Genomic DNA, 19,506 nt, shown 5'->3' on the forward strand with positions numbered 1-19,506 from the left:
TGTGAAAGAAATGCTCAGGTTTTTCTTTAAAAAGAGGAATCATTACATCAACTTTGCGACAAAATTAAACTACAATATTATTAGTGACCGAAAGCGGAACAGATTAATTTTACTTTTAATTATCATTTATTGTGACTTGATGCTTTAACTTTTTATTTGTCTTTGTTTATTTTGTTGTAATTTGACTATTTCATCCTGATTTTTTCGACAACCCTTGTACTTAAACTATCAAGGTCTCAGTTAATTTAATCCATTTTAACCTCTTAAAAAAACAAATTTTACGTGAAATAGCCAAAACAAAGATAGCCAAAACAATATGATATGTTACGTGAAATATTAAGTTGAACGCAAGAAATTTGTTGAATAAGCTAGCTATCATACCTATATTAAAGTTTATTTTTATCCAAATAAAAAGGTGCACACTTGCTTTTTTTTGATAAATAAGGTGCACACTTGTTAACTTAGATTTTTATCCTTTTATGTTTTTTTGTTGATTTAAGTTAACAAACTCATATATTTTTATTTTTTTTAAAATCTGTTTTTATATTTTATTAAATGTGTGTATGTTCAAATAGAGCGCTCAAATACTTGTGATCAGATAAAACTTCCTCCCACAACTATTCCTCAATCTCAAAACAACCATGGTTTTTTAACTCTCATTGCATACATGCATCTTTGATTTTGCAACGAAAAAAAAATTGCTTAAAAACAAATTGAAGGTAAAGCTTTTATGTTTGAATATATGTAAATAAAAGTGAGTTGAATAATAAAATTCAATGTAAAAATTCCATTTAAACTCGAAAGCTACAAATTTTAATTTAAATTCTGGAGATAAAATTAATTCTATTCGATAGAACATGTCAAAATTAATTTTTTACTCCAACAATCAATTATGACTGCCAAACATAGATTAAGTATTCTGAAAGGAATACCTTTTCAGGTGCAGAAAAATATTAAGCTGTCAATCAAAACAGGGAAAGGAGCTTATGAATTAGTTTGCTTCTATTACTAGTATCTTCAAATCTGTAACAAATGTGTCATAAATTTGTTGAGCACCATTTAGTAGTATCTGGCAATCTGCAGATAAAGTGTTGCTATATCCTGAAATTTGCTAATTATAATAGCACTGTTCACTGTACAAGCCATGCTTTAAATTGAACTAATGCTAGTTGGAGTAGTAATTAATTTTCCAGCTAGTTAGTGCAACACATCACAATGCAGCAACTAATGCTTCAACTCACACTTTATACTCCTTAAGAATTTTTTCAAAATTCAAATGGAATTTGTTTTATGAGAATCAAATTCAAAGGGAGTATTGAAAATGTATTTTGAAAAAAGTGAATATTAATATTATATTTTTTTAGGGTCATAGAATGTAAGTCACGGCATCTTCCATTTAGAAATCAACAAACTGAATGAAGATCTAACCCAAAAGATTACCAGCAATGATTTCTAATTATTTCTTGGATTTATATCACCTTCTATTAACTGAATAATTGAATGAATGAAATGATTATGTGAAAAAGGGGAAAATAAAATGTTATTTTTGGTATAAGTAAAAATAAAAAGTTTTATCTGAATTAAATAATTTTGAACAAAATAAAAAAGGCTTTTAACTTAAGAAACAATTAATTTTACTTCTACTTTTTTGGGATATCCGAGGTTCGAATCCCAGATCTTACAAATATCATGTCTAACTGAGCTAAATTTACGGGGACTTTAGTTTTATTTTTATAAAATCATATAATTTTCAAATGAAGTAATATGTTTTTTTTTTTGTGGTAGTCGAGATTTGAACTTTGGATCTTGCATATATTATACATTATTTCTACCGATTGAGTTAAACTATATTAATATGTTTTTTTAGTTATACAAAAAAAATACTTTAAAAATGTTTTACTATACCTATTTAAATGTTGAACCAAATCGGTGAAAGCCTAAAACCCTGAACCCCTATAGATCCAATTGACAAAACAGAGAAAAAAACAAATGACAGTCTCAGTCAACAACTTTCTCTAATTAACACACTAAATTTAACAGATCATGATAGCCTAGTGCAGTGCCCTACTATTACACAAATTTAATTTTTCCTATGCATGCCACCCTCTTTAATTTTTTCTGCTTAACTTAAATTTAATCCCTGCAAGGCTGCAACAGAAAGATATGTTTTTATTTTTTGAACCCCCCACCCTCCTAAATGCTAGTACTACCCCCACCAAAGCATCATAAAGCCTAGGGTACCCTATGTGACATAACATAGCACAACAAAAACCTAGCTACAGTAGTTAGGTGTAGGACTTTACCACTTTCCTTGGATTTTGAAAAGCTGAAGATCTTTAGCACTTTAACATGTTATATAGAGAAAACCAAACACCACCTTGAAACCACGCTTATTCAGAATCTTCTTTAAAGTAAACAATTAAAATTACTTAAAACAAATATTTTTTATTTTTTTCTAAATAGGTAAAGATAAATCAAACTATTAAACTTAAAGTTGTTAATAAACTTCGTAAAATGACAAATAATTTAGAAAATCAAAGTTTAATTTTTAAATAGAACAATTTTTTATCCTATTTTATTTATCTTTCAACCCAACTTTGGATTATCAGAACATTAAGTTAACGTGAAGATAGAGAAAGTGAAGCTAAGAACGCACGCACATGTGAAGCTAAGAACACACGCACATGATAACTGATGTATAAACAAAAGTAGAAAATTGAAGGGTCTCTATGGGGAACACAGATAAACACACACTTTTTTCGTCTTTCTGCTCTACCACTGCACTCACCGTAACATAACAACATTGAATTGACCTTCAACTAGAAAGAAACATTGTGTTTTGTGGTTATTTAGCTTTTGATATTTTCTAAACATTTTCTTATACTCTCCCGCAATAAATGACCTATTTGAAAATGTGCAATTTTGACATAACTTACTTTGATCATATTTTTCTACTAATATATAAAGATATATCGTTAGATTCGTCTCGATGAGTATTTTCAAAATATCAAATTTTCATAATTTTTTTCAATATATTATTCAAAATATTTAAACTCAAAATTACGCATTGGTATGCGTAATTTCATCAACTGTATCACTTATTAAGGGACGGAGGGAGTAATTACTGTCCTCATAATTTTACTTTTTGCACCCTTTTAATCAATTCTCATAAGAGACAAAAACCTATCTTTACAAGATGTAAAATGAATATTGATATTTTTCCATATAAGCAGTTAATATAAGTAAACAAATGAAAAAAAAAAAAAAAGAGTGAGCAAATATAATTAATTAATAAAATGTTGATGTGTAAAAAACTAAAGGTTTAAATATGTTTTTAGTCCTTGCACTTTCATCAGATTTTAGCATTAGTCCCTAAACTTTTTTTTGTTTAGAATTGATCCCTGCACTTTGTAAAAATATTGATATTGATCCCTCTATTAACTTTCTGTTAAAAAAATAACACAACTATTGATATTGGTCCCTGCACTTTGTAAAAATATTAATATTGGTGCCACGTGGCGTGAAATGATTGGGCCACGTGGCACTCCGTTGGTTTTGTATTTTTATTTTTAACAGAAAGTTAACAGAGGGATCAATACCAATATTTTTACAAAGTGCAGGGACCAATGCCAAACAAAAAAAATGCAAGGACCAATATCAAAATCTGATGAATGACACATTTAAACCAAAACTAAAATTATAGACACTAATAAGAAAGAAATAAAGGGTGGGAACTGGGAAGGGTAATGTAATGCTAGGGCACGAGGCTCGAAAAGAGAGCACAGTGCCTTTCGCACTCAAACTTTAAAACGCCTCGAATTTTCAAACGATGAAAAGGATATCTTGAACAAGCCAAAACGAATAAAACCTTCATTTGTAGTATTTTTGATAAAAGAACAAAAAAGATTCAATAAATTTGATTCCAACAACATGCATGATGTTCATAACATCAATACATTAGTAGTACTATTAGACTATGCATGCATATACATGTCATGTCTGTATCCATATACATTAGTATTTTGCTTTCAATTTTCAAAATTAAAATATTTAAAATTAAAAGAATATTTAAAAATAAAAATATTTTATAAAAAAGTTAAATATTTCAATTTTCAATGCATTAGTTACACATATTTTTATAAAAATTTATCATTTTAATGTATTAAAGAGTGTTTCGGAAATATTTGTTAACATTTCCCTTATTTTTTGGTTAAACAAATATTTTGCTCTTTTTTGTATAGAAAATAAATATTTTCTTCTAAGATTAAATGTCAAAATTAGAATTTTTTTTTTTTTTCCCTTTCTTTTGAGTGGAATGTCACATTTTGATTGTGATATCATCAGGGACGGATCTATGTGTAGAGGTATTGGGGTTGGTGCCCCACTATGTTTTGAATAACTTGTTCATACTAACACGCATACTTGTTCATAAATACTACTATGTTATACATATGATCATCTATTTATGCTTCATATATTTATGGAAAATATGTTTTATATTTGTTAATATATGTATTATTAGAGGTATTTTTTATATTGCTATTGACAACTATATAATAGAAGAGTGATTAAATGAAATGAAAATTTCATAAATAAAAGTATAATGTTCTATTAAGGTTCTAAAGTGACGATTATTTTAAGAATGAAAAAATATAAATGCAACTTCTTATTTTATGAGACAAATTTAGTAGTAAAATCTTAAAGATGAATCCCTAATTTCTACTTATTTATCAAGTCACTGAAACCCATTCAGAGATCCTAAGAGAAAATTTTGATCTTTCTTCTAATGAGATTTTACTACCTAAGGTGTATGAAATGTTTTTCAACTCAAGAATCTCACTCAAAAACATTTAACATTTAGCCTCTAAGTTTCCTAAAAAAATTCTCGTAAAAATCTCCAACTTCTACCAATTTATCAAGTTACTAAAACCTACACGTAGATACTAAGAGGAAGTAAGAAAGATAATTTTGACATTTCTTTCTTCTAATGTGATCTTACTATCTATCTAAGGTGTACGAAATATTTTTTCAAGTAAAAAATCTCAACCAAAGTCACTAAACTTTTAGCCTCTAAACTTCCTAAAAAATCTCTCCTTTAATTTTTTATAAGATTACACAACAAATATGAAGAATGCTTAACTAGTGATTCAAATTTCGAGCAAATCGCCTTGTTGCCCATCAAAACAGCCTTGTAGTCAACTGCAAACGGTCCCTATCGACTGGAAAATTGCTCTTCTCCTTTTTAAAATTATCCATTTCCTTGATTCAACGTTCGGCATTTTTTCGCGGAAGTAAATTCACGTTGACAATTTTAAAATCGGTTGAACCGACTTAAAAAGTGATTGATCCAATTTTAAAAGTGAATTAACTTGCACCAAAAAGTGTCAAGCGTGAGTTAACTTACATTGCAGTAAGGGAATGAGCAACAACAAAAAGGAGAAAAGCAATTTTCAACACCCCCGATGACCATAACCTTGCGGGCCAGGCTGCAAGAAATGGTCTTCCAAGGATGGTTGTTAAGCCTTGCGCCCCTCCTTACATAGCCTTGCGAATTGAGCTACCTTGTACAATTTTTCTAAATTTCAATCTTTGCCGGGTACGATTTTAAGGCACACACAACATAATCGTACATAAAAATTTATGTTATGATGCAACAAAGAGTGATAAAAAATAATTTAAAAAACTAACGATTTTATTAGTTAATACTTAATCATGTACATCTGAAATTATAAGCTCTAACAAAGTAATTTAATTTGCAATGAATTATTTTCAAAATTTCAATTTATACAATATTTTATAATATTTTATATTCTGCAAGATTAATTGGATACAGCTATAGAAGAAGAACAAAAATATTAAGGTAATAAGTGAATCAGTAACTCTGTAATGCAATCCAAGTATAGAAGAACATGATAGACAATTGATAGACAGCCCTAGCAGCGACATGAGCAGCTTGAATTAGAAAATGGCAACTGTGCAAAACAAGCCATATTGATATCATCAATGGGAGGGTGCTAACACACGTGTGGGGCCTGGTCCTCACATAATATTGATGGTGACTAAGTAATGAATTTGGTTTAAATAAAATTAATGTTTGAAGCATTTGATTTTACCTTTTAAAAGATTAACAGTATACTATACTATAGTACTAGTAATTAATATTAATACTAGTACTATATATAAGTGATATAAAAGACATTGGCTATTCAGCGTTAGTGGTAAATATAGATGAAAAAAGTGGCAGCAAAGCAATATAGCATGCAGAGAGGTGAGGTGTGAGAGGGACAGGATCCCTTGGATAAGGTCAGAATTTGACAGATAATACAGTCTTGTGATGAATCAAACTGAAACTATGTCGTCACCACTTGACCATATATATTTACTCTCTAGTAATTTGTAAGGGAGATTCTGTGGGTCCCACAGATCTCTATTCATCCAATTCAATACCCATAACTACAATCCACAAAGGAAGAAGAGACCCCTCAAAACTCAAACCGGCCACCTACTAGTATAAAAATTATCATTTTTTTTTTACGTTAACTAAGTTCGATCGTGAAGTAAGTATTACTTAACATGCACTCTTATTTTACGTTATCAACTGAGTTACCATGTCTTGTGAAGTGAAGACTCCTCTAATAGAGATATCTTAGTCCATGTTATGTAAAATTCAAAGAGTAATTGCTATTTTGGTACCTGAATGTGTAACAAATAATCACAATAATATTTCATTATATCAAAATTTTAAAATAGTTTCTGATTGTGCATCGTATTAGTCATTGAAGTTAAAAATTCTTATTAATATTATCATATTAGTCCCACAATATACTTACTTATGATCATATATAAATACTTAATTATTGTCATATCAATCCATGAATGAATATAGTTAATGTCATCGTTGAAGAACTATTTCAATGTTATAGACTAGTTTTACTAACAAAATGTACGATTAAAGACTTAAATTTTAATACATTAATGAACTATTGTAAGGACTTATTACATATTTAAAGACGAAAGTGATTATTATCCAAAATAAAATCTTCAAGGTGGTTGTTGGTTTCCTATGAGACAACATAATCTTTCCACAGTCCACAAATCAAACCCCCTTCTTGCACGTCATCATCATAATATTAAATTTCATTCACCAAGAAAAATCACAATATTTAATTCTCTTGCAGAATTTGAGCATATGTTGCTCTTCATCAACCTTTGTACTTTTTCTTCCATCAATAGGTTTAGATCTTGCTCCCAACAATTATTATTATCTTGACTAAATTAGCATTTTATACTCAAAATTGTAAGTGTTGTTGAGCAGTACCTTCCATTCGAAAAGTGCAATTTCATCTCTCACTCAAATAAAGAACCTTCAATCATTTTTAATCCATTCAATAAATCACTTTTATAGGAAACATATCATAAAATCAATGGAAAATACATACATATTGGTTAAATATATCCGAACACCATTTGGTATGCTAAGCTAAATTAGCTTCATATTTAAGCTTAGACCTCTTAATTATATCTATGGATATTTAGGTGTAGATAGCTAGCTGCTTGACCATACTCTTACACTTCAAATTTGGTTTTACAGCTAGCAATACCTTACCAACTCTACACCCTATTTCTAAAATTAATTAATCATATCAACCCATACCTTCATAAAAAAATGTCAAATTAAAATCAAAATCAAAATTTGAATACAAGTAGAATGATGTTACTATATAAAGTACAACACAAAAGTAGAATGATGTCTTGAAAGTTGAAAATAAAAGACAACATCATATCGTATAGATCTAATTTCATAACACTAGGCAAAGTTAAAATATGCAATCCTCATGCCCTTATTGGCTGAAACAAAACCAAAACTCAATTTTTTGATTTTTGCTTTAGAAGCAAGCAAAACACAATGATTATATCCTTGGTTACATCCTACTATGTGTCTACATACATATGGTCACATTATCACATTGCAAAAAATATATATACTCAAAATAAAACTTGCATTTTAAATATTTAAAGGATATTCATATATAGTCATAGAGGAGCATTAGAATAGTTCAAAAGGCACATAAAACAAAGCTGAAAATTAGTACAACTGTCTTTAAATAGTATCAGGTAGTTGAAGAACTGAAAATAACTTAATATATATCTTCATATAATATAATATAATATAATATAGATATAGATATAGATATAAAGTTAGGTTTCTTGATTATGGTTTCTCCATCAGACAAAGGACCAGTTGATGAACATGAAAGCTAAGCAGTGATTGGCATCATCATCATTAAGAACTTTCCATGCAATGGCTTGCTCATAAGACACTGGCCTATTCATGCTTGATACACAAATCCCTCCTGGCAGAGATGCATAACCCTGGAAAAAAATAACAGATTAACATTAAAATACTTAAGTTATTCTAAAAATTCCATGTTCAAATTAAATTGCATAAAAAAAAGTCTGATACAAATCTTCTGTTACCTGTTGCATAATCTTAGAGAACTCAGAGCAAAGAATCTTCCTGCCAGCTTCATCAAGAACTTTATCAAGCATAATATCTTGAAGAGCAACTAGAGTAGTTTCAAGCATGTCTAGTCCAGCCTGGTTTGAAAAGGTGAATATTGGAGATGCCTGCAATAATATTCTCAAAAGTCAGAAGAATGCTAAAAAGAGATTTTAAAGAACACAAGATTAAGAGCAAATCCAGTTATTACATTTGTTTTCACAGAACAGCACATAATTGCATCAGAATGGTGCCAAAGTTGTTTCAGTATTGCATCACTCGCTGCGGACTCGACTCTAAAAAGCTCGGCACCAGTGTGCATCCTGAAAAAAGACAACATGTAGAATAAGACTAAGCTGATTTGAGAATTGAGAAAGCTAATTAGTAAAATAAGAGATTTGTAAACAAACCTGTAGCTTCTAGATATCCATCGTGCTAAAGCATGAGCTTCTGGCGAACCAGGAAGAGACTTTGGCCCTAGCTGAGTACCTGGCCGAGAGGGCGCAATTGCCATGGCAACTCTTTGAACTGATGCCACAACGCTACGCACATACTGGCGAGCCATAGAAGCCACGTTGTCGCGCAAATGATTCTCAAAGGTAAATTGGAATGCAATTGTAAGGACAGACCTAAGGTTGTATCCATTTGAACCAGCACCTTCACCAGATGGACGAGCATTCCTAGATCCTTCAAGTAAATCCAAAGTTCTTGACGTGGTTGGACCATCCTGAGATGCACAATTCAATACATCAACATATGCTTCAGGAAAAGTAATATTTTTATGAATATGTTTTATTAAATTAATGCAGTGGTAGTTGATAAATGATACTTAACTGATTTAGGATCCAAGGGAATAACTCGAAAACCAGAAGGCAGTAAGAGGGCATCATCTGCAAAGGATTCATCTATAGGCGCAAACACAAGTTGAGCACATGCGCCAACTGAATTTTCATCAATTCCACTGCAAAGCTGCAATGAGTTTCATATACAGAAGGTAATTTAAAATCATTTCAAGAACTATCTATACCTTACTACTATAAAATATACAAAAATGAACTTAGACATTCACACAAGTTTACCTGCAAAAGATACATATCACGTGCCAGTGCAACATCTTCTGGGGAGAATGCATGCCCCTCTATACGAACTACCTCCAGAAACTGCCCCAATGCAACATACCACAAATAAGCACATAATAGTATTATGCAAATACAAAATACTAAAGGTCTGCAAATGGTTACGGACAATACCTCTTCATGCTCGATCGTAGGAGCAAGAGGTAAAATGACCTGGCTGCTGGGGAAGCCACCAGGTCTTGGACATGGAACCGCATAGGGGCTAGACTTGAGACAAGTAGCAGAGTACGCATCAACGCCATAATCAGCCCATTCTGATCGATGCTCCCTCAAAAATCGAACAAGCAAAGCAGGAGGAACATTCTGTGATAAATAAACAAACATTCAGAAAGTTCTCAACAAGTTGGTTATAAAGTTGGAACTGCTAACTGACATTGCTGATGAAAATATTTGCCAAGTGAAAATACCTGCAGCAGCATTGATGCCTTGGCACACAAGACACCACCTCCAAATGTTGGAAACATGGATGAATAATTGGACCCCAAAAACTTGTTTGGAGACGAGTTCACAGCAATGGTTACATCTTCAACACCATCATTTCCCAGCAACGACCAACCATCATCGACAAATCCATTCACAGCATCATTGAACCCCCTGAAAATGAAAGATGTCAAGGTAGATAGAATGAGTTAGAATTAAGTGAGTATGAATAATAAATTGACTTCAACTAAAAAACATCAAGTGGATAATTCAAATGCCAAATGACAATTGAATCGTGGCAGCATGTTAGGGCCCTACCTGCAAAGTCTCTGACTAAAAGTTCTCAAAACAGCTGGTTGGCGCCCGCCACCATACTGAATTTCTCCACTGGATTCTTGTGCTATCTGTTTTATGTGTTGCAATGCCTGCAAAGTGGAGTTTAAAATGATTAGAAATTAACTTTGACATGATTAGTTGTGTAACATCTATATAATCAATCTTACAGCAATAGTCAATTTCTGAGCTAAGATTTTTGATGATTCATAGAGGGGCCTCAGAACTTCAGGGACACTCCAAACCTGAAAAAAAATGTTAAATACTGAAGTCAGAAAAGTTCAACAGTAAGTTACGAAACAAATTTGAAATTAAATATACCCCTTACATCTAAATCCACGTGATCAACAATATGAATAATGGATCCACCCCCCTCGCATGGTCTAATAAGAAAACCACTTGGAAGCATTTCAGCTCTCACAAAATTAGACGGCGAAGGCCCTGTAGGGCCACCAGTAGAAGCATTCAACGATCTCTCACATATCTGCCAGCATAATCATTTCAATAAATTACAATTGTTCTAAATATCTCAATTGTAATAATAAAAGGATAGGTTCTTAGTAGTACCACAAGACTTCCATCTTCCAAACTTGTAGTATATCTCAGTGTCCAAAAGTCTCGTGCTGCAGCCAATGTTGTAGGCGCATACGTCTAATAACATAAAAAAAAATACATCAACAAAACATAAAAAAAGATACAAGTCAACAGAAATAGAAACGGCATTGTGAGTTCTTTTGTAGAATAAAATAGGACCTGCATGTACATAAGCTCTATTGTACCACCACCACCAGTGGGAACAATACTCAATACATCAACGCATCGGCAGTCACGATACCATGACAGTCTATCTTTAAGAATCTCAGCAACCTAAGACAAAGGGTAACACAGACAAGTTATTAAAAAGGAATCACAATTTCATTGTTCGACAGCAACGAGGAAACAAATCAACAACAAAATACTACCTTAGTGGGCTCTAGACTCACAAGGCCACAGGCTCGCGCCGCTATCCCACTAGAGTTGCGGGAAACAGCAACGATACCAATAGATTCCGGACCAGGCTACACAAAGACATTAAAATTGACTGTTAACACACTAACATCAACAAACAATTATAAAATTGTTCAATAGGTCATCGTTATCATTATATGATACCTTCATCCCAATCATCTGCACCCAGTCGACAGCAGTTCCAGTAGCCTTAGATAGGAACTCTGCCAGGGTCTCCTCAGCCACGGCGAGAAGACTGGTAGAACATAAAAACAATAAAATATGTCAACATTAAATTAAAATGAACAGCATAACAATTCATAACACAATGCAACAAAATAAAAAATGTGTTACTAACCCAGCTGGGTTGTTTGCATCCCTTTGAGGACGCTGAGTTGGGTTTTGCTGTTGGTTTTGACCACTCATTACCACAGAATCACAGCTATTGTCTGTGGTAGTTGCAGCAGAAGCCTATTCAAAAAGAAAAAGTTATAGCATGTGAATAATCAATGATTACTTCTTAACTTTTAACAACAAATATTTTTAATGCATTCAATGAACATTGAAACAATAAAAGCAACCAAAATTATTAAAAAAAAACAAAAAGGAATAGTATCTCACACTCACAGTATGAATCTGTTGCTTCATGTATCCATTCTCATAAACCAGATGAGAAACTTGCTTCTGCAGACGGTCATTCTCTTCCATTAAGAGCTTGTTCATTGCAGACAACTTCCTATTCACTGTCTGTAAACGTGAAGCTTCCTTTCTTTGCTTCTCACGGCATCTACACAAGCAATTCAGCAAAAGTATTGTAAGCAAAAAATACATAAAAAATAACTTTGAAGCCTTTATGCAGTAACCACAATCACCAATAAATGCAGAAAACTACATTTAAAAATATAGATCATGTTATACAAGAAATTAAAATGCAAAAGGGGTTTATGACTTTACTAGAGAAACAAAAAACAGGTTTGAAAAGCACATTTTTAGACTAAAAATGTTTAACCAAAAACAAAGCATTAATGTATTGTTTCCCATCAACATGAACCAATATTTATAACATTTACATTTATCTATAAATAAATGTTACTAAATTTTAAAAGGGTTGAACAAAAAAGACTAAAACAAACAAAAACACACACCATTATTCTCTACAAAGTTCATTTTTTTTTAATCTAGAATTATTACTAATTATTGAAAGAATGAACAAAAAAGGACTAAACCAATCAAAAACAAAACACCCCACAAGTTATTTCCTTCAAAGTTCTTTCTTTTATCTATAAATGTTACAAAATATTCAAAGGGTTGAACAAAAAAACACAAACCCCACAAGTTATTTTCATTCAAAGTTACTTTCTTTCATAATGACAAAAAAAAAATGGTAACCAACCAACCAAAAAGTGAAAACATTTTTTCAAACAAAAAAGCTTCATCAAAACAAAACAAAAAAGTTGAAATGTTTACCTTCGGTTTTGAAACCAAACTTTGATCTGTTTAGGTTCAATGTTAGAAAGGATAGGACATTCTCTAATGAGTTGTTGTCTTCTCAAAGAACTAGGCTTAGGACATTCTGAATAAACTCTCTCCAAAGCTTCAACTTGTTCAGGAGTGTACCTCACATATTTACCGGCATCCATTTCTTTATGCATAGAAAGTGCCATTGTTGAAGGAAAAAAAGAAAGTTTTTTATATGAAAAAAGGTACGAAAGTTTGTGAAAATGATGAAGCTAGTTTGGCTCTTCTTCTTCACTGTGCAGGCTCTCTTGACCAAGAGAGCCTCCACTCACTTTCATAGAAAATGGTTAAAGAGTTGAAAGAGAGGTTGAAGGTGGAAGATGGTAAGGTAGAGAGAAAACAAAGAGAGAAGGTGTTGGCAGAAAGAGATGGAATGGAACAAGAAACAGTGAAGGAAAGTAGTGTGTGGTTTTATCTATGTATTTGCCTATGTATATGAAGTTATGAACAAAAACAATGCAATATTTATGAGTAATACTACTATACTAGACTCTACTATGCCTATGAAGTAGTAGTAGTAACTTTTTTATCTCTTAAAAAAAATCTTTATTATAAAAAGTTATTTGTTTTGATTTTAAGTGTTTGATTTACAAATTTTTTTTTTTGTCAAGTAGTCTAATAGTTAGAACTCACACAATTTAATTGTAGAGAAGGAGAAGTGGGGTGTCCTAGTTTGAACCTCGACCCCTCTATATAATATGCAATATCACTATCAACTGAGCTAACTCACGCGATAACCACCAACAAAAGTTAACTATAAAACTTGTTAAATATATTTAATAACTGATTGGATCGATATAAAATAAAAAATTGAATGAGACATAACTACCGTTTTGTGGTGAATGATACAATTAGAGAATACCAAAGGAGCAAATCTCACCAAATATACATGGAACAATTTTACAAAATCAATTGATTCAAAATCAAATATTTTAACACAAACATGCACACAAAATATTTTGTGACAAAAGTAAAACAGTATTATTGCAATTATAAAGATGAGTGAGTAAAAAAACAAAAACATATGATAAGACATGACAAGAGAATAAGAGAAACAGTTTTTGGCAAATGGTTTATTTGGTGTTAGTATTTCCTAAACTATCTTTCTCTTTCTCTTTCTCTCTCTTGTATGCAACAAAAAGATACAGTTGTACAGCGGTCAGCAAGGCATACCAACAGGCAACAGTACTGGTAACACCCCATCTCTCTCTCTCTTCATGAAATCATGCTTTTTGAAATTCAACTTTGATTCTTAGGATATGTATGATGCATGCATGCATGGATGCCATGTGAAGATACATGCATGAAATAATCATACATGATACTAATATAATATGATGATTTAATATGCCAAACCAAGGATAAAAGAGAAAAACGTGACTTTGTTAGTGTGTTAGTACAAACGTAACCCCATTTGGTTGCTTGGTTTCATCATGTTTGCATGGTATATACTATATACGATTATTATTCATCCATTCATTGATACTACATTTTGTTTAAAAAACTAAAATAGGTTAATCATGAATATTAGGTCTCAAGGATATTGTACTTATATATCTATTTACATATTGATGATGACCCATATTTTACTACATAGTACTTTTAGTATTTTTGCATCATTGTACTTATTTCTTTGTCCCATTTTGACTTCAAATTTTTGGTGTTAGTTTTAATTCTATTTTGCTAGAACTTCAAAAAAAAAAAAAAAAAAACTATTTTGCTTGAAGGAAAAGAAATCAAATTTAATAACTTTTATGTCCTTCACCATAGATGAGAAAACCTTATTAATAATTTATTATAGACGTTAAAGAGTGTATTTTAAAATATTCATAAGGTTTTCTTGAGAGGAAATATTCATAAGTTATTAAAACATTAATAATTTAAAATCTATAAACTAATGTATCCCTTTGTAACATATCTAAAGATATATATAAAATAACAACCTATATAGTCATAAGTTTTCATCCTTAAAAATATATAGTTTTTATTTTAATCCTTATAAAATGGGTTATTTTCATCCTTTCAAAAAAAAATATGTTTCATTTTTCCTAATGGACAATTTGCGTTTTTTTTAAAGAACGATATTGTTATTAATGTCAAAATTACGACCTTTTTATATTTAAGATGTGTCCAAATAATGTCATTTTATTATGCAAAACAATTGCATGTTCCAAAAATATTCAAGCCATGTCAAAACTATGTCCATTAGAAAACAAAAACAAAACAAAATATTAAAAAGAACAAAAATATCACTTTTTTAAGGACTAAAATCAAAATTCACTATTTTTTTAAGAATGAAAAATTTATCTATGCCTATTTTAAATAACTATTTGAATCATCAACTAATAATATGCATTTTTTTTTGCTTGAAAACTTTCTGTGATTGACATGTGGATCTAAAATAAGAGTCGCCCGGTTTATACTTTATTTGGCACTTAGCGATATTGGATAAATTTATACTATATATAAAGAAAATGCATAAATTTAGACTATGTATAAAGAAAATGCATAAATTTAGACTTACTTTTTCTCTTTTCAATTTTAGGTTTCATTTAAAGTATTTTATTTACTATTTTATCCTATTTATAATATTGCTTAAATTATTAATTAAAAAAAAAGTTAAAATCATTAAAATATGAACCACCTTTGTACAAAAAAAAAATATGAACCACCTCACTATAACAGGAACAATATTAACTATAACAATATATAAGGGGAATGAGAGGTTTTGATTGGATTTTTCATTATTTTAATTATACTCTTAGACAAATTTTTATATAATGATATATTATTGGTGTCATTGAAAAGGATAAGAAGTTCAACATCTATACATATAATTTTAATCAAAGAGTTGCATAAAGTACTTGGAAGTGTAATTTGATATTAGCCTTTATTCAAGGTAGACACATTATGGGTGGCCTTCTTACAGCAAATGAAGTTATGGATGATGCTCGGAGGTTAAAAAAAGAGTTGTTGTTATTTATAGTCAACCTTGAAAAGGCTTTTGACTCGGTTGATTGGAAATACTTCGAAACAGTGATGGAAAAAATGAATATTCCTACCCTTTGGAGGAAATTGATCATGGAATGTGTGACAACAACTGCCGCTTCAGTCTTAGTGAATGGAAGCCCAACTAATGAGTTTAAATTTGAAAGATGGATTCGTCAAGGAGATTCTCTTTCACCCTTTCTCTATTTATTAGATGTTGAAGGCATTAATGTTATGATGAATGCAACCATGAAGGTTGGGCTCTTTACAAGATACCGAGTTGGTCGATCAGATAATATCTCAGTCTCTCATTTGCAATTTGTTGATGACACTTTATTTATGGGAGGTAAGAGGGAAAATACTAGATCCATGAAAGTTGTTCTTATCATTTTTTAGGCGATTTCAGGCCTAATGGTCAAATTCCACAAAAGCATGTTGGTTGGTGTTAATGTGGCTGCTTCTTGGTTGGTTGAGGCTGCTTATGTTGAATTGTAAAATCGGCCACATCCCTTTTCTTTAACTGGGACTTCATATTGGTAGTGATTCCTGCAAATTGAATTTCTGGCAACCTCCTTGATCGTATTAAACCTAGATTGTCGAGTTGGAATAGTAGAAACTTTTATTTGGGTAGTCGTTAGGTTCTTCTAAAGTTTGTTTTGTCCTTTCTTTCGGTCTACTTTATTTCCTCCTTCAGGACTCCCGTGTGCATCATTTCCTCCATCGAATATACTTTTAATTTTTATTTTTTTTGGGAAATGAGGATGTTAGGAAAATTTCATTGATAAATTGACATATTGTTTGTTATGTTAAGGAGAACGGAGGTTTGGGGGTAGGCGATTAAAGGAATTTAACAATTGTTCCGCAATATGTTTTAATTATATCATCTTAAATTAATAGACTTGTTGTTTCTTACATAACCTATAAGCCAATAATTTGGTCATATACAACAATTTCAACTTGTCCACGTCGTTGCCGTGGTCTTATACTTTGCAACTTCCCTCAACAATTTATCTTTGAAATAGAAGAAAACAACACTTTATCTTATCTATCATCTCGATCTTCTTTGATTATGACAGAGTGATTGACATCCCAACCCCACCCTCCAAAGCCTTCGCACCATTTTATTGAATTATTAAGATTCTTTGCATCTTCACTTTCCAAAACTCAAAGTCGGTGTTTCCGAAATAATTCTCAATATCACATTTGGTACCTAGGACGCTCACTTGAATAATTTGTTTTCTTTCCCCCAAATAACAATGATAACCAACGATCAAACAATCTAAGCCACAATATTCAGCCAAGAATAATTCTAGAAACGTAATTTTTTTTAACGAAGCAAAGTTATTTATTATCATTAATCAACCAATGTTAATACAGGAAGGATAAGAATAAAAAATACGGTGACTAGCCCAAGAACAAGCCGACCTAGCTAAAGTATGAGCAAACATGTTCGCTCGTCTCCTAACAAACTTCACCTTGAAGTTGAATGTATAGATAACTGATAAATAATACTATAAACAATAACATAAAATTTTGAATCATCATGGCCGAAAACGATAGAGCTTGCACTAGAGTAGATGAGTCGGACTCAAAGACAACCGTTCCATCTATTTGCATCAACAAAATCCAGAATTTGTATAAAAAAAAAATCCACAATCAAATCAAAGAACAAAGACAAAGAGAGTAAAAGAACAAATACACCAATATTTCTTAATCAATTCGGCCTAAATTCATTAGCGTATGGGAGAGAGCAGATACATAACAAAGTCTTTGCAAGTGATACTCACAAGAAATTAGCTTCAACAATAAACCCTGATTGCTACCTCTTTGTGCTTCTTCTCTCAATCTACAAGAGATCAAGAAAGAAAACTTAGATTCTTTCTCTAACGAAGTCTCACTATCCAAGATGTTTAGAATGTGTTTTCTCTAACCCTAAAATCTCACTCAAAAGAACTAAACCCTCAACCTTTAAATTTCCTATAAGTAATTCTCTCTTTTGATCTCTCAAGATTAGTCCTAAAAAAGTTGTCTTTTACAGGTCTCAATCCCATGTTGCGCGCCTCACGCGCACGCACCAGCCGTCTCGCGCATGAAACAAGCTTCTAAGGACGTTGTTTGGCTCTGCATCAGGTGACTTGCGCTCACTCTAAAGCGCCTCACACTTTGAACAGATACAACCTAGTTTTCTGATTTTTGTGATTTTAAGGCATAATATATACACACATTAATATTAATCCCTATTACTCTACTCTCTGAAAATAATTATTGTTTTATTAGTTTAGCAATTATCCTTAAATTATTTACCCATGATTTTAAGAGAATATAACAACTAATTCTAACAAAAACCAATAACATGATGGAACTTTTTGACGAGAGAATTTTTAGAATCGATATAGTATGACCAATTCATTATTGTATATACTAACATTTTCAGTAACATACAACATTATAGACACATCTCTATTTTTATATAGACAATATATTCAGTGTTATAATGAATCTCATGTCTAAATTTTCGTCATCGTGAAGTCACTAATTATATCTATCCATGCTAGCTTATAATCGTCTCGTCTAAGCATGCACGACAACAAATATTAGTTTAGCATTTTCACGACCTACTAGTACGTATAAGAAGAAATATTTAATCATTAGTAATGGCTTAAAGAACACTAGTGTATCCCATATAGAATCTAAATGCTTTAATTAAGATTAAGTGTTCAATAAGTTTTAGGCTAGCTAGGATGTATATCTGAACCATGAAATTAATCCAATATCCAACTTTTGTGGTAGAGATCCACCAAGCACCAACCTCTCTTCTCTTTTGTTGACAATTGAGAGTGTTTCCCACCTCTTTCCCTTTACTCATAAGGATCCAAGAGGAGAGATATAGAAAGTGAATGGAAAGATAATGCCTTAGAAAAGCAATTGACTTTTAAAATATTTACAAGGTTGACATTTACATTAAGGTACTTTCATTACATGTTTTTAAAGTATCCAATGATTCTCCAACATTCAAATTCAGTTTTTACTTTTTTTTTTATGTATAATTTATGATCTCAGTGGATAAAAATATGAAATCATTTGATATGTTAAAACACAAACTCTTATTATTCTCTTCACTAGTAGAGTCGATCTAAGTCCCAAGCTACTAAAGCTAGGGTTTTATGCTTCTGAAAATAATTGTGTTTTCATATATTGAAAGGCCTAAAAAAAATATAAAAAATAGTATACAAGTACAAAAAAATAAAATACCTCACAATTGTAAAAAATACACTAATTGACATGATTAATCACTATAAGAAAAACTGCATTTTGCGACTTTTAAAATTACTGATTGCGACTGTTAGAAAGTTCGCTTTAGGCCTTAATAAATATTGAACCAATTTGCTTATTAGTATGTGCGCGTTTTGTCTTTAGACTCTTTAAAAAAATGGATTAATCTATGATGGAGACTCGAGAGGAGTCAAATGGTTGGCTGGCTATACACAAACTCACTTGTGTTTTTTTTGTCTCCCTTTGCTATGTGCTATGATAATGAAGTCCTCTTTATGCATATAACTTTCCTTCTGGAAGAGGAAGAGTTTGGAACATGTAACCCTACCTTTGGGTCAGGTCCACTTTGTT

At 31.3% G+C, this 19,506-nt stretch overlaps 1 protein-coding gene across 2 annotated transcripts; it reads right to left on the reverse strand.

Annotated features, from left to right (window-relative positions):
• Positions 1 to 7,998: 7,998 nt before the first annotated feature.
• On the reverse strand, positions 7,999 to 13,326 carry LOC11412427 (homeobox-leucine zipper protein ATHB-14). 2 transcript variants are annotated; one of them, XM_024776833.2, is made up of 18 exons: positions 12,844 to 13,326; positions 11,998 to 12,163; positions 11,735 to 11,847; positions 11,542 to 11,632; positions 11,352 to 11,447; positions 11,143 to 11,256; positions 10,957 to 11,040; positions 10,718 to 10,873; positions 10,560 to 10,634; positions 10,375 to 10,481; positions 10,044 to 10,230; positions 9,751 to 9,939; positions 9,580 to 9,660; positions 9,335 to 9,469; positions 8,911 to 9,227; positions 8,712 to 8,823; positions 8,479 to 8,628; positions 7,999 to 8,373 (listed from the first exon to the last, which is right to left on the reverse strand). In XM_024776833.2, exons 1-18 carry the CDS (start codon positions 13,038 to 13,040, stop codon positions 8,227 to 8,229), a joined length of 2,517 nt encoding a protein of 838 aa, XP_024632601.1. In that variant the 5' UTR covers positions 13,041 to 13,326; the 3' UTR covers positions 7,999 to 8,226. The 2 variants fall into 2 exon arrangements, with proteins under 2 accessions (XP_024632601.1, XP_003594520.2); XM_003594472.3 differs by having other exon boundaries at positions 8,227 to 8,373; positions 12,004 to 12,163; positions 12,844 to 13,040.
• Between the last annotated feature and the right edge of the window lie 6,180 nt (positions 13,327 to 19,506).

Source organism: Medicago truncatula, chromosome 2 (assembly GCF_003473485.1).
Source record: "Medicago truncatula cultivar Jemalong A17 chromosome 2, MtrunA17r5.0-ANR, whole genome shotgun sequence".
NCBI classification, from domain to species: Eukaryota; Viridiplantae; Streptophyta; class Magnoliopsida; order Fabales; family Fabaceae; genus Medicago; species Medicago truncatula.

Excerpts from the sequence above, each read along its gene's own strand:
- LOC11412427 (XM_024776833.2), bottom strand. The coding sequence starts at position 13,040 with ATGGCACTTTCTATGCATAAAGAAATGGATGCCGGTAAATATGTGAGG. Across the intron at positions 9,940-10,043 it reads AGGCATCAATGCTGCTGCAG|AATGTTCCTCCTGCTTTGCT; the intron begins GTATTTTCACTT and ends TATTTATCACAG. Across the intron at positions 8,629-8,711 it reads GCTGTTCTGTGAAAACAAAT|GCATCTCCAATATTCACCTT; the intron begins GTAATAACTGGA and ends ATATTATTGCAG.